The following is a 24,643-nucleotide window of genomic DNA, read 5'->3' as shown; positions in this document are numbered from 1 at the left end:
TTTTTAAAAATTGATTTCAGAGAGGAAGGGAGAAGGAGAGAGAGATAGAAACATCAATGATGAGAACCATTGACAGGCTACCCCACATCAGGGATTGAGTCTACAACCTGGAATCAAACCCGGAATCCTTCAGGACACAGGCCAACGCTCTATCCACTGAGCAAAATTAGCTAGGGCTAGTTAATGATTTTAATCTGTCCTTTAATTTGGTGCTTGAATATCTTGGTTTTGTACTTGTTTCATCTTGTAGTATTTGAAAATAGCTTTTTTTTGTTGTATTTGAATTAACGATAAACTTAAGTTCATCCAAGGAAATGGTTTTTAGTTATAAGTGAGGCATGTTTTATTTAAAATTTTCTTTTAAAAATCAACGGGTGTTTTGGATGTAAAATTGTTAAATGGTCACATTTATTGTTCCCTCCCCACCCCCCCATTTATACCACTCATTTACTGAACCATGTGCAAATGCCAGTCACACACACAGATGTTTAAAAAATACATGGCTCTTGCTCTCAGCTTATAGTCTTGCCTTGGGAAGTAGACAGACAGGTGCTATTCACATTGGCTAGTGCATTATCCAGGGCAATACGAGAACCCAAAGAAGGAGCTTCATTATTGCATGTGTCTGAAAAGTGCTCTTTTTTCCGTTTTAAATATTTTCTTGTGACTAAATTTTGAAAACAATAATGAAGATAATTAGCACCAGCCTATTAATATTGATAACGCTTAAAAACTTTTCCTTGAATATTTCTCAGCATAAAAACGTTTTACTTTCCTGAGATCCATTTTACAGGAACATACTTAAAAAATATTCTGACTTTAGTTCTGATTTTTTTTAACTTTTGCAAAACAAAAATTTTAATGGATGATTGCATTTCTTTGCATGAATAGACCTTAAGTATCTTAACCATTTCCATTGTGGGTTTAGCTCTTAGGCTATAACTAAAAATTGAGCCCAAACATTTTGTTTTATAAAATTATGTCTTCCATTGCATTTATATGTGATTTTATAATTTATTTAAACTTTTTAAGTTGAAACTTAAGATGTTGACTGAATGATGGCAAAACATTTTTCTTCCTATTTCAGTCAAAAAATTATCTTGAATCTGTCCCTGAAATCCAATGTTGACTTTTGGGTTATAAGCTGCTTTATTTGTTTTTCAAAAGGAATTTAATGTAACTTTAAAATAGTTTGCAGTAATATTACTCTTTCATTTTGCATATTGCAAGGGCAAGCCTTTTTAACTGGGATTGATAAAGTCTAATTTTGCAGTTGATTAACTTCTCTTTTAGTAGGAGCTATGAAACCTTCAGATTTAATGGCAGATTAATATTTTCTGTTGTATTTAATAAACATTTATTTTAAGTTATGAATCATAAGCTAACATTCAAATTAACTGAACAACTAAAGGTCTATAATTTATTCAAACCATATTTCAGAAGATAATACTATTTCCTCACATTCAAAAGTAAGTAATTGATGAATGCTTACTTGTGCAAAAACCTGAAATACTGTTTATGATATATTCCCAGTAAAGAAAATGATTTTTATAAACATCACTATTGTTGATGAGGTGATTTCAGATGCCCCTCAATAGATAAGTAGAGAAAAATTAGTAGTACTTATAAACAAGGGACTATTACTTAGCCATAAAAAAATGAAATTTTATAATTTGTGACAGCGTGGATGAACCTAGAGGATATTATACTAAGTTAAATAAGTCAGTCAGAGAAAGATAAATACCTTATGCACTTACATGGAATCTAAAGAACAGAATAAATAAATAAGCAAAACTACAATAAATAGAGAACTGAAAACAGACTGATGCTTGCCAGAGGGGAGGAAGGTGAAAAGGTGAAGGGGTTTAGCCTGCACCATTTCTAATCTGAGGCCCCTCAAGGGATGTCCGACTACCCGTTCAGGTCTGATCCTACAGGACATCCTTCTCACAATCCAGGAGTGCTGGCTCCCAACTGCTTGCCTGCCTGCCTGCCTGCCTGCCTGCCTTTCTCATTGCCCCTAACCACTTTTGCCTGCCAGCCTGATCACCCCTAACCACTCTGCTGCCAGCTTGACTGACACCTAACTGCTTCCCTGCTGGCCCGATTGCACCTAATTGCCCTCCACTGCTAACCTGGTTACCTCTAACTGCCCTCCCCTCCCAGCCTGGTCACCCATAACTGCCCTCCCCTGCTGACCTGGTTGCCCCTAATTACCCTCCCCTACCGGCCTGGTCACCACCAACTGCCTTCCTCTGCTGGCCCGATCACCCCTAATTGCCCTCCCCTGCAGACCTGGTCCCTCCCAACTGCCTTCCCCTGCTGGCCATCGTGTGGTGGCCATCTTATGTGTTGGAGTCACGGTCAATTTGTATATTATCTCTTTATTAGATAGGATTATACACATAATTTTATCTAATAAAGAAAGAATATGCAAATTGACCCTCACACCCTTGCTGGCAGGGGAGGACAGTTGGAGGCGACCGAGGCGTCAATCAGGCTGGCAGCAGAGTGGTTAGGTGGTGACCAGGCTGGCAGAGGAGGGCAACCCCCAGTGCATAAATTTCATGTACCGAGCTCTGCCCTTTATTATAAAGAGGAAATATGCAAATTGACCATCATTCCAACACATGATATGGCCACACCCATGTGTCCAATGGTGGCTGCCCCCATTTTCACACAAGATGGCCGCCACATGATGGTCAGCAGGGGAGGGCAATTGTGGGCGATCAGGTCAGCAGGGGAGGGCAGTTGGGAGGGACCAGGTCTGCAAGGGAAGGTAGTTGGGGGGAACAGGCCTGCAGGGAAAGACAGTTGGGGGTGATCTGGCCAACAGAGGAGGGCAGTTAGGGGTGACCAGGCTGGCAAGGAAGGGCACCTAGGGGTGACCAGGTCAGCGGAGTAGGGCATTTGGTGGCGACCAATCCTGAAGGGGAGGACAGTTAGGGTGACCAGGCCAGCAGGGGAGCGGTTAGGTGTTGATTGGGCTGGCTGGGAAGTGGTTGGGGGTTGATCAGGTTGGCAGGCAGAAGCGGTTAGGGCCAATCAGGCAGGCAAACAGGCAAGTGGTTGGGAGCTAGCAGTCGTGGATTGTGAGAGGGTGCAGGTTGGGCTGAGGAACACCCCCCCACACACACACAGCCCTCCCTTCTGGTGCACAAATTTCATGCACTGGGCCTCTAGTAATATAATAATGGGAATGTAAAGTGCACCATAGGAAATATAGTCAAGAATTTATAATAATAAAAATGTAATATGCTAATTAGAGCAGACATTCTTCCAGACGAAGCCAGGGCTGCAAGAGAATCCCAGGTCCTGGGTGCCTGCCAGCAGCCTGAGGGGTCCTGGCAGCTGGGGGAATGAATTTTGTGCATTGAGCCTCTAGTACTGTAATAATGATGTATAGTGCTAGGTGGGTACTAACAATATCAGGGGGGAAGTGAACATTTTGTAAAGTATGTGATTAATTGCTATACTATACACCTGAAACTAACCTATATATATATAAAAGCCTAAGTGACCATCCGACTGTCTGACCAGTAGCTATGATGTTCAGTGACCACCAGGGGGCAGATGCTCCAACCAGTAGCTATGGCCCACACTGACCACTAGGGGGCAGACGCTCAACACAGGACCTGCCAAGCTGCAGTGACTTGACAGCTGTGGTTCTCAGGTGATGCATCGGAATCAGAGAGGAAGGAGCCTGATTCCCAGGTGTATCATCCGAGAATTGATTGCCCTCTTGCAATCTGGGACCCCTCAGGCAATTTTGGAGGGCCAGTTTCTGCCTAATACCTGCAGGTCAGGCCAAGGGATCCTACCAGTGTACTTGTCTCTAGTAAAAGATAATATTGAATGTAAACTGTAAGTGAAAACAACAACAACAAAAAAATAGAAATAGAAAAGCATTGAAGGGGGGAAAAAAAGATTGAGGTAATTTACTGAATTCTACAAGGAAGTGATGCAATTTGTGGTACCTGAACTGTTGGTTATAAGATTTCTGCTTAACCATGGAAATGTATGCCTTTTTCTTTATTCAAAATGTCTATTTTCTATACTGCTTGTTTTACTGGGAAACATCTGTGCTTTCCCTGCTCAGTTGCTTTTTTTATTCTTGCTGCTAACAAGCAAGTTGAATGAGTTTGAAGCCTTTTGTAAAAAAATCTTTTGTATGTTGGTAACCTTCAGCTAATAAATGAAGCTGTCCTTTGCTAGCTGAAGATAACATATATTTACAACAGATTTTAACCTTTAAGGTATGCAGGTACCTGATGCATAGCATACTCTCACTTTTTTTTTTTTTTTTTTTTTTACAATGATTTTTTTTTTTTTTTTTAAGTTGTCTGTTCTGAAGATTTGGTTATCAGTTTAGGTCTATTAAGTTAGAGCTAGTATTAAGACTATGTAAAGGTATGCTTTTTTATTTTTTTCATAGCCTCTTCTAGAAAACAAACTTAAAGCATTCAGTATTGGAAAAATGAGTACAGCTAAGCGAACTTTAAGTAAGAAGGAGCAAGAAGAATTGAAGAAAAAGGTAATGTTTAAAAATGTATTTTGAGTGATCCTTGGAAATAAATGTATCCAAAGGGACAGTAAGTGTATGGGCAGTAGAAATATGTTTTTCAGAGATTTTTGACTTCCAGGGTATTCTTAGCTGCTGCCTCCAATTCAAGTCTATAACCCAAGGTCTGGTTAGAGGAGTCTAGCTTCTATCCTTGTCTCCTTCTATCCCTGTTTTCTTTTTGGTCTATTCTTTTCTATAAGCAAGTGTGTACATCTGTATTGTACCCTATCCTCTTAGGTGCACAGTAGCATATAGTTTACCTTTTTCATCTTGATTTTTTTACTTAACATTATGTCTCAGAGATTAACAAGAATATTGAGATATTTCTCTCTTTTTTTAAGTATTTGTATAGAAATGCAATTGTTTATTCAATGAAAATTCTATTTGTTTTGGTCTTTTGCCATTTCAGATATTGTTGCTATGGATAATTAATGTGCATATGGTTTTTTCTTTGCTAGTGTATCCTTGGAACATATTCTATAAGTGAGACTACTGGGTTGGTGTTAAACATGTAAATATAGCTCTCTAAATATTGTCAAATTGCTCTCTCTCAGGGCAGGGCCAATTTGCTTTCCTGTCAGCTATTACTGGGAGTTTCTTCATAACCTATCAACAAAGGGTGTTATCAAAGTTGTTCTGCCAACCTGGCTAGGTGAAAATAGTATCTCAATTTAGCTTTAAATTTGTATTTTTTTGTATAACTAAATAAGGTTGAACAACTTTTCTTGGTTTTGTTTCTGTGATGGTCTGCTCCTAACTAAACTAATCATTCTATAAGTTAGTAGGCTACCTATATTTTTAGAAACCTTGTATATTATGTATATTAATACTTGGTCTGTGATATACAATGAAGTGTTTTGTCCCAGTTCCTCAATTGTCTTTTTATTTTGCTTCCAGTGTTTTGTCATATATAAAGTACTTATTATGTAATCAGATTTATGGGTCCTTCCTTTAGGGTTCTTTTTTTTTTTTTAGTCAAGATTTTCCCATTCCCATCTTATAAAAGAATTTCCTCACTTTTTCCTAATACTCACATGGTTTTATTTTTTTAAAAATTAAATCTGTGTATAATGTGAATAATTGGTTCATATATTTTATTGATTTTTTACAGAGAGGAAGAGAGAGGGATAGAGAGTTAGAAACATCGATGAGAGAGAATCATCGATCAGCTGCCTCTTGCACACCCCCCACTGGGAATGTGCCCGCAACCAAGGTACATGCCCTTGACCGGAATCGAACCTGGGACCTTTCAGTCCCCAGGCCAACGCTCTATATCCACTGAGCCAAACCGGTCTCGGCCATTTTTATCTCTTTTAAAATCAAGGTAGCCCCCACCATCATTCATTGAAAAGTCCATCTCTTCTTCGTTGATTTGAGATGCCACTTTTATTGAATACTAAATTTGCACATGCTGTTGGATTTATTTCTCTACTTTCTATTCTGTTCCAGAGGCCTTTCTATCCATACATTATGAGGACATTTAGCATAGTTTTAATGGAAATTGTCAAGGTTCTGAGCTTCTTTTTTTTTTTTTTAATGCTGTCTGGATATAATACTGCTTCAATTTCTATTATTTTTTTTTATTAAGGTATCATATATATACACATATCTTACCATTGTCCCCTCAACCCCACTGTCATACATGCTCTCACCCCCAATATTTTGCATCTGTTGATTATTCTTATATTATTCAAGTCCTTCAGCTGATCTCTCTCTCTCTCTCTCTCTCTCTCTCTCTCTCTCTCTCTCTCTCTCTCTCTCTCTCTCTGTTTCTTTTGTTTTGTTTTGTTTTGTTTTGTTTTGTTTTGTTTTCCACCTATGTTTCTGATCTGGGCACTACCAGGGGCACTTACTGCCCAAGCCAGTGAATCAAGACCTGCAGATTCTCTCCGAGAACTCTAGCACACCAGGACAGTTAGTTGATCTCTTATCTCACACACCTCTCCCTAACCTTCCTGCTATAATTTGACAGTTTGTTTGATGCTTTACTGCCTCTTATCTTTTTGTTCATCAGATTATAATGTTCTTTATTATCCATGAATGAGTGAGGTCATGTGGTATTTTTCTTTCATTGACTGGCTTATTTCAATTAGTATAATGTTCTCCAATTCCATCCAGGTGGCTGCAAATGATAAGAATTCCTTCTTTCTTATGGCAGCATAGTATTCCATTGTGTAGATGTACCATAGTTTTCTGTACCATTCATCTGCTGATGGCCATTTAGGCTGTTTCCAAATCTTAGCTATTGTAAATTGTGCTGCTATGAACATAGGGTGCATATATCCTGTGTAATTGGTGTTTATAGTTTCTTGGGATATATTCCTAGGAGTGGGATCACTGGGTCAAATGGGAGTTCCATTTTTAGTTTTTTGAGGAAACTCCATACTGTTCTCCACAGTGGTTGCACCAGTCTGCATTCCTACCAGCAGTGCACCAGGGACCCTTTTTCATCTTGTCATTTGTTGATTTGATGATAGCCATTCTGATAGTTGTGAGATGGTACCTCATTGTTGTTTTGATTTGCATTTCTTGTATAATTAGTGACATTGAGCATGTTTTTATGTGTCTCTTGGCCTTCTGTCTTTCAAAAAGATTTTATTTAGGTCCATAGCCCATTTTTTTATTGGATCATTCATCTGCCTGTAGATGTTAGAGATTAAACCTTTGTCAGTGATAACATTTGCAAATATGCTTTCCCATATAGTGGGCTTTCTTGTTATTTTGTTAATGGTTGCTATGCAAAAGCTTTTATTTTGCTGAAGTTGCATTTATTTTCTCTTTAGCTTTCGTTGTGCTAGAAGCAGTATCAGTGAAAAAATTGCTTTGGCATATGTCTGAGATTTTGCTGCCTGTGGATGCCTCTAGTATTTTATGGTTTCCCTTCTTATGTTTAAGTCCTTGATCCATTTTGAGTTTATTTTTGTGTATGGTGTAAGTTGGTGATGTACAATAGTTTCATTTTTTTGCATGTATCTGTCCAATTTTCTCAACACCATTTGTTGAAGAGTCTGTCTTGACTTCATTGTATGATCTTGCCTCCTTTGTCAAATATTAATTGAGCATAGTGGTTTGGGTCCATATCTGGATTCTCGATTCTATTCCATTGATCTATATGTCTGTTCTTGTGCCAGTACAATGCTGTTTTGAGAACAGTGGCTTTGTAATACAGTTTGAAATCTGGTATTGAGATCCCTCCTACTTTATTTTTCTTAGGATTGCTTTGGCTATTCGGGGTCCAATTTCTAATATTTTTGTCTTCAGTGGTTTGGAAAGGAAATCTTTGTATTTATATTCACTGAATTAAATCATTGTGCCTTGGAACCAATATAAACATTAATATAATAATATATTTTCTAAAGTCAATTGTTTGAAGTCAGTTTGACCTTAGAATTGCCTCTAAACAAATTTACTTAGTGGGTCCTTTATTACTTCTACCAATTATGGTCAAACCTCATTTCTTAAATGTCTCCCATCTAGAAAAATTCAGTTCTCAATCAAGTTGTTCACAGAAAAGATGTGGACTAAAACTCAGTTTTCCACCTGACAAACCCTTTCACGCTGATACCTCATAACAAAAAGCTTTCCTCGCAACAAAGGGAAGAATGCTTTTGTTGCTGGCCAAATCAGTCTATGATTAGCCCAATTTTAAAACATGATGACACCATCAAGAGTGCTAATGTTGCTAAAGGTGTGAAAGTGCTCACAAAACAACTATCACAGGCTTTTGAATAGGTAGAAAACTAATTGATTGGATAAATGAAGAGCAGGTAGCAGCCATATATGAAAATTTTGTTTAAGGCTAATAGGGGATGGTTTGACAAATTTAAGAAAAGAATTATTTGTAGATTATACAGTATATTAGACATGTACTGTGTATAAGAAAGGTTAAAATGGAATAATTTGAGGGTCTGGAACTGATTAATTCAGTTTACATTATTTCTAATGGGAAAAAATGATTCGATTTCTGAACAAATCACTTCTTAATCTTTTGGAATGAATTATGTTTGAGAACTGAGGTTCCACTGTACCAGTAGAAGAGCAAAGCCTCTTAGTTTCAGTGTTAATTAATATGTAATATTTGTCTTAGATTATCTATTAAGACTGCTTAACCTACTTTCCCCAGCAAAGGGAGAAGTTTTGTTTACATTATGCCTTGATGAGTTTAAGCCTACAAACAATAATAATTTTTTGTATTAGGCTATATTAAATTATTCATGTGTATTTAGGAGGATGAAAAGGCTGCTGCTGAGATTTATGAGGAATTTCTTGCTGCTTTTGAAGGAAGTGATGGTAATAAAGTGAAGACATTTGTTCGTGGAGGTGTTGTTAATGCAGCTAAAGGTAAGCATGAATATTATAGCCCTTTTGTAAACTCAAAAGCCATGGTTGAATGACCAAGAGAATTATGAAAGAAGTTTGATTGCTTTTGAATTTAATGTTTCCTTTCTATCAGCACCCTCTAGTGGTATTATTAAAATAAGTGTCCAAATGTGGATTAATGAGAATTGGAACTAAATAAGTTTTAAAAATATTTACTACCTTCCAAATTTTAAGATAGCAGAACACTCTGCAAAAACATTAATATTCATTTTTACTATAAAATTATAAACTCAGTATTTTTGAGACTATTATGTATTAGGACTAAAAGCATTTTATTTTTAAATACAAATAGCAAGTAAACAAAATTCAAATAATGTGGAATTAATATTGAAACTTAGTATTTTAAATTTCAGAAGAACATGAAACAGATGAAAAAAGAGGCAAAATCTATAAGCCATCTTCAAGATTTGCAGATCAAAAAAACCCTCCGAATCAGTCATCCAATGAAAGACCACCATCTCTTCTTGTGATAGAAACCAAAAAACCTGTAAGTCCTTCTTAAATAGGATATCACTTATGTTGAGATGACACTGTCAGTGGTACTTTAGTACTTCCACTGTAAGCAGGACTTTGGTTTCTTTTTAATTCTTTTGTGACTAGATGTTGAGTTTTGGACCTTAAGAATAATTTAGAATAGGACATGTAGATAATAGTTCTTGCTCTTTGAGCACTGAGCATTTGCTATTACAATAGTCATAGCATTGAAAAGCAAGTGAAAAGTTGACTAGTATATTTTAGTTGTAAATATAAAATAATGGGATTGTATTTTTAAGCAATTCTGAACTGAGATATTTGTATACTCATTGGAAGACTAAATATGTCCCATGTCCCACAGTGTGTCTGGTGCTTGGTACATTTTTGGAATTTATTTGGAATTACTACCAGAATTAGTGACACTTCTAAGTATCCTCAATGCTATAAAAGTTTTTATTTTTTGAGGGTAAGCTTTTTATGTAGGAAGGTAGGTAGATATCATTTATTTTTTTTAGATAGATATAATTTAAAAGTCATCCTTATAAAGTATACAATTCAGTGATTTTATGTTTTTAGTATCTTTAGTTGTATAGCAATCACTGATCTCTAATTTCAGAATATTTTTATTGTTCCAGAAAGAAACTTTATACCTATTTTTAGTCTTCACCAATCCCTGGCAACCACTAATATACGTTCTGTCTCTTTGGATCTGTCATTTCTGGACATTTTACACAGATGGAATCATACAACACAAAAACTCAGCCATTTGTTTCTGGGTTCTTACATAATGAGTTCATCTATGTTGTGGCATATATCAGTACTTCATTCTTTTTTATGGTTTGATGATATTCCATATTATGGATATATCCCATATTGTTTATCCATTTATCTCGCTTTTTTTTTTTTTTTTAAATATATTTTTATTGATTTCAGAGAGGAAGAGAGATAGAAACATCAATGACGAGAGAGAATCATTGATCAGCCGCCTCCTGCACGCCCCACACTGGGGACTACGCCCACAACCCAGGCATGTACCTCCAACTGGAATCGAACCTGGGACCTTTCAGTCTGTGGGCTGTTGCTCTATTTATCTCTTGATGGACATTTGGATTGTTTCCACTTTTGGCTATTATAGTAGAACTAGAGATCTGGTGCATGGAATTTGTGCATGGGGAAGGGTGGTCACTCAGCTTGGCCTGCACCCTCTCCAATATTGGATCCCTTGAGGGATGTCCGACTGCCAGTTTAGGCCCAATCCCAGTTGGATATCCCTCTTACAATCCGGGACTGCTGGCTCCTAATGATCGTTCGCCTACCTGCCTGCTTGCCTGCCTGATCACCCCCTAACTGCTCCCCTGCCAGCCCAATTGCTCCCAACTGCTCTCCCTTGCCAGCCTGGTCACTCCCCGCTGCCCTCCCCTACGGGCCTGGTCATCCCCATCTGCCCTTCCCTGCGGACCTGGTTGCACCCAACTGCCCTCCCCCCTGCAGGCCTGGTTGCCCCCAACTGCTCTCTCCTGCTGGCCATTTTGTGGTGGTCATCTTGTGACAACGTGGGGACAGCCATAGTGTGATAACATCATGGCGGCCATCTTGTGATGATGTCCTGGGACGCCACCTAGGCTTTTATTATATAGGATAATGCTAATATAAACATTCACATATAGGCTTTATTGTGGACATGTGTTTTCAATTCTTTTATCTATACCTGGAAGTGGATTTGCTGGGTTATAAGGTAACTATTTAACTTTTTGAGGAACTGCCAAACTCTTTTCCAAAGTAGCTCTATCAACAATGTATGAAGATTCCATTTTCTATATCTGTAGCAACACTTGTTGAAATTGTTTGTCTTTAAATTTATTATAGTCATCTTAGTGGGTGTGAAGTTGTACCTAATTGTATTTTTTTTTAATTTACATTTTCCTAAAAATGCAGAACATTTATATATTTATCATTTATTTATAATATTCTGTGGAAATGTCTTTACGGATTCTTGGCCCATTTTTAAATTTGATTATTTACATTTTTTTGTTTGATTATAAGAATATTCTACACTTTTGGAGTCAAGTTTCGTATCAGCTATATGATTTGCAAATATTTCTCCCATTCTGTGGATTATTTTTGCCCATTCTTGATAATGTCCTTTGAGCCATAAAAGTTTAATTTACTTGAAGTTCAGTTTATCAGTTTTTTTCTTTTGTCATTGGTGCTTTTGGTGTCATGTCTAAAAAATTGTTGCCTAAGGTCATGAAGATTCATTCTTGTGTATTTCTCTAAGAATTTTATAGTTTTAGCTCCTACCTTTAGGTGTGTGAACCAGTTGAATGAAATTTTTTATACAGTGGTGGGCAAAAGTCGGTTTACAGTTGTGGTACATAAAACAGCTTATTCTTGTATTTTCATTTATTGTATTATAACCATACACCTACTTTTGTTCACCTCTATATGGTGTGCAGTAGAATTCCAACTTCATCTTTTTTGCATGTGCATATTCAGCTGTTCTGTTACCATTTGTTAAAAAGACTATCCTCCTTTGAATTATTTTGGTTCTTATAAAAGGTTATTCTAAAAGCACTTTTGAAAATAATTTTTTTTAGGACTATTACATGCAACTTTATACACACACACACACACACACACACACAACAGCCATATTTTTTAAATAATTCTTTATTGATGAAAGTATTACATATGTCCCCTTTCCCCTCTTATTGACTCCCTCCAACCCACCAGCCCCAGGCCTTCAGTACCCTATTGTAAGTGTCCATGGATTATACATATGTGTATATAAGGTCTTTAGTAGATTACCATCCAACTACCCACCCTCCCCCATCTTCCCTCAGATTCCCCACTCTCTTCCATGGTTCTGTCTCTAGACCCACTTTGTTCACTAGTTTATCTTGTTACTTAGATTCCACATATGATTGTGATCAAGTGATACTTTTCTCTAACAGACTTATTTCACTTAGCATGATACTTTCCAGGTCCCTCCCTGCTATCTTAAAGTAAGATACTCTTTTTTTTTTTTTTTTTTTTTTTTTTTTTTTTTTTACAGCTGCCTAGAATGTACCACAGCTTTTTTTATCCACTCATGTACTGTTGGGCACTTGGTCTGTTTCTAGATCTTAGCTATTATAAATTGTGCTGCTATGAACATAGGTGGGGTTACATACATTCTTTCTGATTGGTGCTTTGGGTTTCTTAGGATATATTCCTAGAAGTAGGATCCTGGGGTCAAATGGCAGTTCCATATTTAATTTTTTGAGTAAACTCCATACTGTTTTCCATAATGGTTGCACCAGTCTGCATTCCCACTGGCAGTGTACTAGAGTTACCTTTTCTCCACATCCTTACCAGCATTTTTGTCATTTGTTGATTTGTTGATGATAGCCATTCTGACAGGTGTGAGGTGATACCTCATTGTCGTTGTGATTTGCATCTCTTGGATGATTAGTGACTGAGCATTTTTTCATGTTTCTTGGCCATCTATATGCCTTCTTTGGAGAAGTGTCTATTTAGGTCCTTTGTCCATTTTTTTATTGGCTTTTTTTGTCTTCTGTTAAGTTGTATAAGTTCCTTATATATTTTCTATATTAACCCCTTATGAGATGTGCCATTGACAAATATTAATATGTTCTTCCTTACAATGGGCTCTTTTTTTCGTTTTATTGATGGTTTCTTTTGTTCTGCAGAAGCTTTTAAATTTGATGTAGTCCTATTTGTTTATTTTCTCCTTTGTTTCCTTTAGTTTAAGCAATGTATCTGTAAACATACTGCTATGAGAGATGTCTGAGATTTTGCTGTCTATGATTTCTTCTAGGATTTTTATGGTTTCCTTAGATTTAAGTCTTTTATTTATTTGAGTTTATTAGTGTGTATGGTGTAAGTTGGTGGTCTAGTTTAATTTTTGCATATATCTGCCCAATTTTCCCAACACCATTTATTGAAGAGACTGTCTTTACTCTATTGTATGTTCTTGCTTCCTTTGTCAAATGCTAATTGAGTGTAGTGGCTTGGGTCAATTTCTGGGTTCTCTGTTCTAGTCCATTGGTCTATATACCTGTACTTGTGGCAGTGCCAGGCTGTTTTGATTATGGTGGGTAGTATAACTTGAAATCTGGTATTGTGATTCTTCAACTTTTTTCTTTCTCAAGATTATTGCAGCTATTCGAGCTCTTTTTTGATTCCATATAAATTTTTGGAGTATTTGTTCTAGGTCTGTGAAATATGCTATTGGTATTTTAATGGGGATTGCATTGAATCTGTAAATTGCCTTGGGTAGTATGGACATTTTAATGATGTTGGTTCTACCAATCCATGAACACAGTATATTCGTCCACTTGTTTATGTCTTCTTTTATATCTTTTTTTCAATATCCTATAGTTTTCTTTTGCCTCCTTGGTCTAGTTTATTTCTAAATACTTTAAAAAAATTTGTTGCAATGGTAAATGGGATTATTTCTTTAGTTTCTCTTTCTGAGAATTCATTATTGGTCTATAAAAAAGCCATCAATTTTTGGGAGTTGATTTTGTATCCTGCTGCATTGCTAAATTCATTTATTAAATCTGGTAGTGTCTTAGGGTTTTCTATATACAATATCATTTCATCTGTTAAATAATTTTTCAAAAGAAAGTCTAAAGATAGTAATTCATATTCTCCCAAGGTAATTGTTTTGAAGAGTGCATATATTTGGTAGTTTTGTTCATGGAAGTTCAGTTACTTTTGCACCCCCTCTTCCTCCCCTCGTAGCTCAGTTGTATAGAGCCTCATCTTAATACCCCAAGGTTGTGGGTTCCACACACCCCACAAACCCCCCAGTCAGGACACATTAAAAAAATCAACCAATGAATGTGAATGCATAAGTAAGTGGAACAACATACTCCTCTCTTCCCCTCCCCTCCAAGTCAATAAATTAAAAATAAAAGAACTTACTAAAAAAAATTTGCCTTACTTCTTCAACAATACTTAGGCTTGATTATTACAGACTTTTGAGGGCTAATATTAGTGGTTCTTTTACTTTAAGACTGATAGTTATCATTTTGTTTTTATTTATTTTTAAGATTTAATTTAATATTTTTCCATCATCATTTATCACCTCTATATCCTCTTCAAACTCCCTTTACTCTTCTCCCTCCACAATCACCAGCCTGTTTGTTTTTAAAATTGTTAAATACTTAGTTTGAGAGATCAGAAAGGGAAACTGATAATCGAAGCATTCATTCTAATTTAAACAATTAAAATATAATGGCACTAAAGTAAAAATTATTTAAAATGATTATTGAACCATTGGTTTTGTTTAACTGTTTTTTGTTTGAAGTATAACTTGTCATATCCTTCATAGCCACTGAAGAAAGGGGAGAAAGAAAAGAAAAAAAGCAATTTGGAACTCTTCAAAGAAGAATTGAAACAGTAAGTTTACTAGGGCTGAGAATGGCTATCAGAGGTATACTGAGCTGATACCTACAAGAAGACAGGTATGAAGTATGGAGCATACCAGTTAGCTACTGCTAACTGGTTTACCATGAGGTTTCTTGAGATATTATAGTGGTATTTTGTGGAGTATGTTTGAAAATGTATCATCCAGCATTTGGGTTGCTTGCATTATGTGGATGCAATTAAATTAATTAATGTCCGGAGTCCTGTTTGCAGTGGAAACAAAAGTTACTGAAGAGTGGGGATAAGAAATGGTCAGACTTGGCCAGAAAAGAACAAATTCTTGGTTTTAATATTGAATTTCTTCCTCACCTTCAAAGTGGGCGTTGTAGTTCATTGGTTATATGATATATCAGAAATTTTCTCAAAACTCTGTTATAGCTGAGGGTCTCTAATCTTATTTGAAGGTAATATCTGGAAAAGTTCTGTTTTTATTAAATGTGAACAAACAAATTTTGGCTCATTATTGGTGATTATAAATATTTTCAACAGAATTCAAGAAGAGCGTGATGAGAGACATAAAACAAAAGGCAGGTTAAGTCGATTTGAGCCTCCTCAGTCAGATTCTGATGGTCAGCGGCGTTCCAGTAAGTGACATTTATTTTAATGTTTATATTTCTGATTGATTATTCTGTAAACTAAAATTGTTGTTGTTTTTTTAAGTGGATGCGCCTTCAAGAAGAAATAGATCATCTGGTGGTAATACCGTTTTTTGCTCTTTTAATTAATAAAAATTGTCTAGACTTGTGTTTTTCAAATTATAATTTTTATTTTATAATTTTGCTCTTTGCTTAGTTCTCGATGATTATGCACCTGGGTCACATGACGTGGGAGATCCAAGCACTACTAATTTATACCTTGGGAATATTAATCCACAGGTAATATTAGGAAAGTATAATGAATGTTGGTTTATATGCTTTTATACTTTTTTTAAGAAAACTTCTTTGTGAATCAGTAAAAAAGAATAAAGTGAAGCCGAGACTGATTTGGCTCAATGGATAGAGCGTCGGCTTGGGGACTGAAGGGACCCAGGTTCGATTCCAGTCAAGGGCATATCCCCGGTTGGGGGTGTGCAAGAGGCAGCTGATCGATGACTCTCTCTCATCGATGTTTCTAGCTTTCTCTCTCCCTTCCTCTCTGTACAAAATCAATAAAATATATTTTTAAAAAAATAAAGTGAAGAATCTGATGTAAGCAAATTTGATAGAAGTAGTCTTTAAAGTTATCTTGCTGGTATGGGCTGAATTGTCTTGCTATTCTTTTTAAATATATATTTTATTGATTTTTTACAGAGAGGAAGAGAGAGGGATAGAAAGTTAGAAACATCAATGAGAGAGAATCATCGACTAGCTGCCTCTTGCACACCCCCTATTGGGGATGTGCCCGCAACCAAGGTACATGCCCGGAATAGAACCTGGGACCCTTCAGTCTGCAAGCTGACTCTCTATCCACTGAGCCAAACCAGTTTCAGCTGTCTTTTTTATGTTAATTCTTTTTCCCACATCAGCGTTAATTATATTGTGAGGGATTTATTATATAATTATACATATATATATATATATATATATATATATATATATATATAAAGAGTATATTCTTTCTTAAAAGTTATATATCTTCTGGGACCTATTACATATTTAGTATTTTCTCTGTTTTTGATTACACTGGTAGCTGGGTGCTGGAAAAAGAAAAGGTGATGAGGTTTTTTTGTCTTTCTTTCATTGCCAACAAATAAAAAATCCTTAACCTAAATGTGGTAATTACTGCTGCCTGAGAAAAGATTCAGCAATGCCCAAACAGACTTATTTTAGATGCACGGATCTCCAAAGGAGAAATGGGAGGTAGAGGTGTGCTTTTGATTTTTCTAGCCACTCAGCCTCTTTACCTAGACTACTTGTTTACATAAAATAGTGAATGTCTAATATGAAAAGATTTGGGAATGCCCCATAAGGGGAGGATTTTATTTGTATAGCAGTCCTAGTGCTTGAATGAAAAAAAAAAAAATGTAGCATTAATATGTCTCTTCATTTTGCAAAAACAATAGTTTGCTCTCTGTTGTGTAGAATTCTTTCTTCCCTTTTTGGCATTCAAAAAACTCTTATGCCTTTGAATAGATGAATGAAGAAATGCTGTGCCAAGAATTTGGAAGATTTGGACCATTAGCCAGTGTGAAAATTATGTGGCCTAGAACTGATGAAGAAAGAGCAAGGGAGAGAAATTGTGGCTTTGTGGCCTTTATGAATAGAAGAGATGCTGAAAGAGCTTTAAAAAATTTAAATGGTAAGAAGGTTTTTACTTTTCATTTATAGAATTCAGACTTTTTTTTTTTTTTTTTTTTTTTGGAAAGTATGATATAAAGCTTTTGGATAAATAAATGGACCAGAAATTGAAAGGTTAAAAAATTCATTTAAATTCCTGAAATCTTTTATTTTCTTTTGTGAGTTATTGCCAAGGTGATCTTTCTTTTTTTTTCTTGTAGGAAAGATGATTATGTCTTTTGAAATGAAGTTAGGTTGGGGAAAAGCTGTGCCTATTCCTCCACATCCAATATACATTCCGCCTTCTATGATGGAACATACGCTTCCCCCACCTCCATCAGGACTGCCATTTAATGCGCAGCCTAGAGAGCGGTTAAAAAACCCCAATGCTCCCATGTTACCACCACCTAAAAACAAGGAGGATTTTGAGAAGGTAATTTAAAAAAATGTACATAGGACACATATATTTGTAAATACTAAATCTGTGGTAGTATTTCTTTTCAACTATTATATAGAAAATATGTAGTTCTGTTTGGCAACTCTTAAGTAGATGTGTGTTCCCTGCCTTAGCCCATGGATATCCTATTTGAAATACTAGGTCCTTTTTTTTTTTTTTTTTTTTTTTTTTTTTTTATTGTGGCTACCATTTCTTTTTGACCACTTATTAAGTCCAGCTCCCCCCACTTCCTTATTTGTCCATTCTTATATCCTGGTTTGCTTAAGTACAATACATAAATTTACTTTGTTCTGAGAAAGTGATACTTTGTATTTAGTTAGTGACTTTTCAGTTAGAAATACCTCCTAAATAACTAAACTGTTTGGATGGCAGCTAGCTAACATAGTTCTCAAGATATGAGGTATTAGAATATTTGAGAGCATTTGTGATTTTTAAAAACATTACTCTAGTAAAAGCAAAGGGTGAGTATTTTTTTTTTTAATTCAACATAAAACCAACTTAATTTCAAGTTGTAAGAATTTGTTGGTTGCATTATGAGTTTGCAACTGGCTGGTTTTAAAGGCTTGGGAACTTAAAATGACAGGGCTGGTTTTAAAGGCTTGGGAACAAAGTAGCAAACTGTTATGGTCAGAAGCAAAAGTTAATTATTTCACAAATTAAAATCTTTATCTGATAATTCTCAGTGTAGTACCTAATTCAGTGCATTGATGTGCATTCTGGCAGGAATGTTCTGATTCTTTGCATTTGGTGAACATTTATTGTTCACTGGACACATCCATTTGATTTTATGTAATTGCTTAGTGTATAATTAGTTCAAAAGCAGTGATTGCCTGCAAAACTTGTGATTAGATGTGTAGTATTTTCATTGCATATGTATATTTTTGCTTGTTACTTGTTAACAATACTCACATATTCTATGTTTATTATCTGATGTGACTTCATATACAGACTCTGTCGCAAGCCATAGTCAAAGTGGTTATCCCAACAGAAAGGTACATGTTTTTCTTTATTATTACTGATCTAAATATAGACAATATCCCCTTCTGAATTAAAAGAAAAAATGGTGTTGAGGAAAAGGTGATATCTTGACTGAGCAATGGTTCCTTCCCATTCCTTTTTTGGGGGATATGTGAAATTTAACAAGTATACTGTGTAATTTTATGTCATCTGTTTTGCTTTTGTTACCATTGTAAGGATTTTTATAGCTTGGTAGTTAGAATGTGTTTAATAGATTTGATCTGGTATTTTTAGTTTAATTGCATTAGATTATTATGATGGAAAAGTAAGGATTTTAAATGTATCTTAAATCTTAGATAAATTTCTAGTTTGACCTAATCTGTTATTTTTCTTTGTTTCTGTGTTTAATATGCAACCTTAGTTTGAGTTTCCTTATTGAAGACATAGCTTTGTTTTTTTTTTCTGATTGAATTTAAGAAGAAATTCCTATTCGTTTCATGACCACTAAACCTATTAAGAACTTTTAAAATGATGATTAAGTTTTTTGGAATTCTTTTATTTTCCTTTCTTTTTTCTTTTCAACATAATGTTGAAGCAGAAGAATTCATGCTGTAGGTATGCTCTTGCTCAGTCAAGTTAAGCCTTTTCCCAAACACAGGAACACAACACTGGTTGAATAATAAATGAACACAAAAGAATACCAAATTCTCTTTGACATTGGCCTTGGTGAGCAACACCAGCTGAACTGTCTGCGGCAGCGGGGGACCAGGAAAACATCATGGGATGGATTGGGAAAGTATACAGTTTTTGACCAGACATTGGTACGATCAATTGCAATAAATGTGGTTTTATTATAACTGAGAAACATTTTTTTGTGTGTTTTTTTTTGGTTGTTGTTGTTGTTGCCCAGAATAAGATAATTACCATTTTAAAATAAAATAGTACTTAAATATATCACCTTTTTGTACTACACTGTTTCATTCTGATAGTAAAGTCACCCTTCTAAAATAAGAAACACAATCTTAAGGAAAAGAGTGTGATTACAGTTATTTAATAATGTTGGGTTCAAATTAGAAATAACTAATTGTCAGATTCTGATTTTAAATAATTATATGCAACATTTTTAAACTTTAAATTTTCTAAAAATAAATTTTATCAGTTACAAGCCTATTTAAAACTATAAGTGGGTTTTTTCTTCCACTGATAAATCATTCACAGGAAAGTATATTGTAGCATTCAAAAAGCATATATTAAGTAGTAGCTTTACATGTGGCTCAGCTTTTTTGTAAACAAAGTTTTGAGTACATTTTGCTAAATATCTTGACACATTATTAGAACGAATCCTTTGTTTTAAACTTGCTAAACCATTTTTAAATCTATCTTTAATACTTAAGTCAAGTTAGTTTTTACTTAATTCATACAAGTTTCTGAATGTATAGCATTTATCCACCTAGAAAGTGACTTTATACTGTATATTGTGACACATAAGATTTCTCTGTATTGTAATTTGACACATAGCAGTAGGAGTTTTGGAACTGAATCATAACTTTGCACTAACTATAGATCTGAGAATATGTTCATTTTCATTTGGAAATCAGGAACTGCAGATTTGTAGAGCAATTAATATTTCCGTGAAGGAAAAAACAACTTAGGTTTAAAATTAAATAATGCTTTTTGTTTTAACAATTTAAAGTTGAATCAATAGTTTATAAGTACGTAGTTCCCCTTTGGAAAGATTAAACCTTTATAGAATTTTTTTTACCTTTTTTAGGTTCTTTTAGGAGGTGAAAAAATTCCCCCACCCACTATGTAGAGATTTTAGTGTCCAGTTAAGTAGGTTTGTTTGAAAACTGAGAGAAAATAATTATAATAAGCATGAGATAAATTATATTACTATTCATGTTCTCTGAATCAGACATTCAAGAGCAAAAAAAAATTGTCTTATTTAACTAGATGTATATTCTGGCAGTTACATAAACTTAATTTCTTGATTTGAGCTGGGAATGCTAAAGGTGTAATTTTTGTGTGCCTTGTACCAAGAGCCAATATCTTTTTGCTTTTCCCAATTATTATTTGCTAATTCTATACTGGGGACTGGTGAATGAGAAATCAAGAGTAGCTTATAGTAAGTTGAGTCATTTTGTCTGACATCATAACCAATGTCTAAAATTCTATTTGGAGTCTAATAAGGTATGATTTTAGAACCCAGCTACAGATTTTAAAAATAAAGACTGTCTATGAGCCCAACCCATAAAATGAATATATTAAAACGTTGCAAGTTTATTTTTGGCTTAAATATTGGAAAGTAATTGAAAAATATGAAGGGTATCCCACCATGTCCCTTATTTTGAAATATTTTAGAAAGAGGACTCCATTTATTTAAGGCTTTGTCAATATAATTGCTTCATTGATTCATAATACACAGGCAGAATTATATATGTCATGAATTGTGTGAAGTAGTTTAAAGTATAGTCCAAAGAGATGTCTCATTAAAGGTTAGATTCAATAAAAACTCTATCTGCTATATGTGTACCAGAAAAGCACAGGAGTTGGATAGAGTTTTTATTAAGTCAGGCCTTAAATTTGTTAAATAGTTTGGCATTTTTATAAGTGATAGTCATGTACATAACATTTCAACACCACAGAAAGTGCTTAGTTTAAGAATATTTTAAAACTGAGATAGTGTATAAGATTTTAGATGGTTGTGATAACATGTAAGGTCTAAATTAGTGACACTATATATTTGCAGCTTTTAGTTAGTTGTGATTCATAATTTAATGTTTTGCATTTAGAAAATTAAATCTTTATTGTTATGAAGCTGTGTTGTGATTTTCTATCCTTCCTTTACCATTCCTCCCCCACCCTTTCCCCTATCCCTCTGTCCTCACTCCCTCTTAATGCACAAGGCATTAACATGCTCCAGGTTACTTTTTTTGTATAAAATTCTGTATTAGCAGAATAATTTTTTTCTACACAATATAGTAACTTATGTCAAGTGTAGTTTTATATAATGTTAGGTCTGAATCCATTTTCTTTAACTGTGTTGTTGTTGTAGGAATTTGCTCGCCTTGATACATCGAATGATAGAGTTTGTTGTACGTGAAGGGCCAATGTTTGAAGCTATGATTATGAACAGAGAAATCAACAATCCCATGTTCAGGTGTGCATTTTTTGTGTGTGTGTGTTAAAATCCTATATAATAAAAGGATAATATGCAAATTGACCAAATGGCAGAGCAACCGGTCGCTATGACATGCACTAACCACCAGGGGCAGATGCTCAGTTCAGGAGCTGACCCCTGGTGGTCAGTGCTCTCCCACAGTGGGAGCTCTGCTCAGCCAGAAGCCTGGCTCATAGCTGGCGAGCACAATGCCTGTGTGGCAGGGCTAACGATGTCCAACTGACGGCTTAGTCGGACATCCTCTTAGGGCTCCCGGACTGCGAGAGGGCACAGGCTGGGCTGAGGGTCCCCCTCCTCCCCATCTCAGTGCACAAATTTCGTGCACTAGGCCTCTAGTATATATATATCAAAATTTACCATTTTTAAGTGTACAGTTCAGTGGCATTAAGATTGTTATGTAACCATCACCAGTAATTTCTTTCCAAAACTCTTTTCCATAATTGAAACTTTGTGCCACTTAAACAACTCCCCATTCCTTGATTCACCTAGGTTCTGATAGTCACCATTCCACTCTCTTTGAATTTGGTTACTCTAGGTACCTTATATAAGTGGAATCAGATGTACTTTGGTGACTGGTTTATTTCACTTAATATATTGTCTTCAAGGTTTATGCATGTTGTAGTATTTGTCAAAATTTCATTACTTTAAAGTCTAAAATATATTCCATTGCATGCTTTACCACATTTCATTTATAATCAGTATGAATTTTAAAGTACTTCTCATTTTTGGAATTAAGATATAGTTCCAAGAATAAAGTTACAAAAGTATCAGGTTATTTTTGCAATGAGATGAAAAGGCAGATTTAGTAATTGAACTAGAATGTATTTTGGTCAGTTTTCCATCTGATTTTGCCTTAGTTAATAAAAAAGCATGGTTTTTAGCATTCTTTAGGAGGAAAATGCATTTCATTATGCTTTTCAATGAGTTTTTCATAAGTGATATATAGTAGGATAAATGAGGTTTATAGGAAATTTCTTATCTTCTAAGACATTCATTTAACATGTGTGGGGGGTTTTTGTGTGAATGAATCAAAATTATACCGATTTCATTTAACACTCTTAAGTAGTTTTTTAAAAAAAACACCGTTTAAAATTATGTCTTGGGAAAATATCTTTATTGTCAGACATAGTACCTGGCACATTTTATCGAACAATACAATTGTAAGATTTAGCAAGATTCATATATGCCTTGTGAGTATTAATATCAGTCATGAAAGCAGTCTGGGGCTGGGTGAGGAAGGATATAGATGGCACATAACATGAATAGGAGTTTCTCTTCAGTGAGCTTTGATTTTGGTTTTATTTAGAACTAAGTAGGCAGATATTTTTCATTTGATAATAATTACTTGAATGCAATTCCACCTTAAATAATCTGATGTTTGTTTTATTTTAGATTCTTATTTGAAAACCAGACACCAGCCCATGTTTACTATCGGTGGAAGCTTTATTCTATTCTTCAGGCAAGTAGACTCAGTTACTTTGTTAATTTTGACTGAGGTATTGGAGCTTTCTAATAACATTCTGGATGTTTATTAGGGAGATTCTCCAACTAAATGGCGGACGGAAGATTTTCGTATGTTCAAAAATGGATCTTTTTGGAGGCCACCACCATTAAATCCATACCTGCATGGGATGTCAGAAGAGCAAGAAACAGAAGCTTTTGTAGAAGAGCCTAATAAAAAGGGAGCACTTAAGGAAGAGTAAGATTTTATTTCCTTTCTTTTACATATTCAAGAAAGTCCTTTAGTGATGCTTTAATTAATAGTTTTAGTAAGTTGTTAATCTTAAAGTTTTTGAATGTGCTTAAACATCTTAGCAAGAGTAAATGTGTATTTTATTGACCTCTTTCTACTGATAAATTGGTAATAAAATTTGTGATGATTTTTTAAGCAGTGATTCTCTAGCAGTGGAATACTTCATATTCTTATAGAAATTATCTCAATAGACTTAAAATTCTTGTCTCTCTGAATGCAACATTAAGAGGAAAAATTGTTGTCTGGCTTAGTAAGGTCAGATTGTTGACTGTTGAAACGTCTCTACAGTGTACAGTATATGGCCACCATAGGTGTATATGTTCTTAAGAGTGCTCTGCCAGCTCTGGGACAGTGAAATTAGCCTAGTTTAAGAAGCAGAAACAGCTGGGACCGGTTTGGCTCAGTGGATAGAGCGTCGGCCTGTGGACTGAAAGGTCCCAAGTTCAATTCCGGGCAAGAGCATGTATCTTGCTTGTGGGCACATCCCCACTAGGGGGTGTGCAAGAGGCAGCTGATCGATGATTCTCTCTCATCGATGTTTCTAACTCTATCCCTCTCTCTTCCTCTCTGTAAAAAATCAATAAAATATATATATATTTTTTTTTTTAAAAAAAGCAGAAACATCAACAGTACAACGACTGAAATTTCTTTTTCAATTGCACTGTATGTGTGCGCCGCAAATGGTATTTTGTGGAAGAGCCACACTCAAGGGGCCAAAGAACCACACTGCCCTAGGATATGAGGGACCTCCAGAGGCTGTTATCCAAGGCTACAGGCACCATGGACAGTAGTGGACTGGGAACAAAGAAAGGGCCTTAGTCACTGCTGTTTAAGAAACGCCTCCTAAAAGGTTTAAATGGCTCTAAGCTGTACAAGCATAGTTTGCCTATGACCTACTCATTCTTGAGAACTTTGGGAAATCAGCAGTTAGAATAGCAAGTTCAGTTTCATTACTTACAAGTACATTGGAAAACAAATTTAAACTTCCCACATGGTCAGGTAGTGTATTCTGCAGCAGTTAGGAAGTGAGTGAAGGCTTTGGGTCAGGATGAGCCTGATGTCTGAGCTATCACATGCTTAGACTGGGTTGGACAGCATAGGAGTCACAGGCATTGCCCTTGCATCCTCCCTGTACCTTGTGATCGGAAATGAATAAATTATTTTTAAAGAAAAAAAATGTAACTAC

At 35.3% G+C, this 24,643-nt stretch overlaps 1 protein-coding gene, 1 long non-coding RNA gene and 1 pseudogene across 12 annotated transcripts in view; 1 reads left to right on the top strand and 2 right to left on the bottom strand.

Annotated features, from left to right (window-relative positions):
• Positions 1–24,643, top strand: part of LOC118722757 (U2 snRNP associated SURP domain containing) — a 76,416-nt gene that overhangs the window by 19,209 nt on the left and 32,564 nt on the right. For 7 of the 11 annotated variants that reach the window (XM_036444647.2, XM_036444653.2, XM_045584116.1 and 4 more), the window contains exons 4-16: positions 4,436–4,534; positions 8,791–8,905; positions 9,298–9,431; positions 14,760–14,827; positions 15,344–15,438; positions 15,515–15,550; positions 15,647–15,729; positions 16,966–17,131; positions 17,331–17,542; positions 18,515–18,558; positions 21,579–21,683; positions 23,097–23,163; positions 23,240–23,403. In XM_036444647.2, the coding sequence (XP_036300540.1) occupies positions 4,436–4,534; positions 8,791–8,905; positions 9,298–9,431; positions 14,760–14,827; positions 15,344–15,438; positions 15,515–15,550; positions 15,647–15,729; positions 16,966–17,131; positions 17,331–17,542; positions 18,515–18,558; positions 21,579–21,683; positions 23,097–23,163; positions 23,240–23,403 (1,388 nt within the window). Of the gene's footprint in view, positions 1–4,435; positions 4,535–8,790; positions 8,906–9,297; positions 9,432–14,759; positions 14,828–15,343; positions 15,439–15,514; positions 15,551–15,646; positions 15,730–16,965; positions 17,132–17,330; positions 17,543–18,514; positions 18,559–21,578; positions 21,684–23,096; positions 23,164–23,239; positions 23,404–24,643 lie in introns of those variants that run through there. The other 4 variants (XM_036444649.2, XM_036444646.2, XM_036444652.2 and 1 more) reach the window with 3 other exon arrangements.
• LOC118722758 lies at positions 541–24,634 on the bottom strand. Its single transcript, XR_004989117.1, has 3 exons — positions 24,551–24,634; positions 3,138–3,143; positions 541–552 (listed from the first exon to the last, which is right to left on the bottom strand). It is a non-coding gene; the product is annotated as an uncharacterized LOC118722758 (long non-coding RNA).
• Positions 6,381–6,501, bottom strand: LOC118725117 (annotated as a pseudogene).

This window comes from Pipistrellus kuhlii, unplaced genomic scaffold (genome assembly GCF_014108245.1).
Source record: "Pipistrellus kuhlii isolate mPipKuh1 unplaced genomic scaffold, mPipKuh1.p scaffold_m20_p_2, whole genome shotgun sequence".
Taxonomy (NCBI): domain Eukaryota; kingdom Metazoa; phylum Chordata; class Mammalia; order Chiroptera; family Vespertilionidae; genus Pipistrellus; species Pipistrellus kuhlii.
The sequence above is the reverse complement of the archived record's forward strand: the minus strand, read 5'-3'. Positions and strand labels throughout refer to the sequence as shown.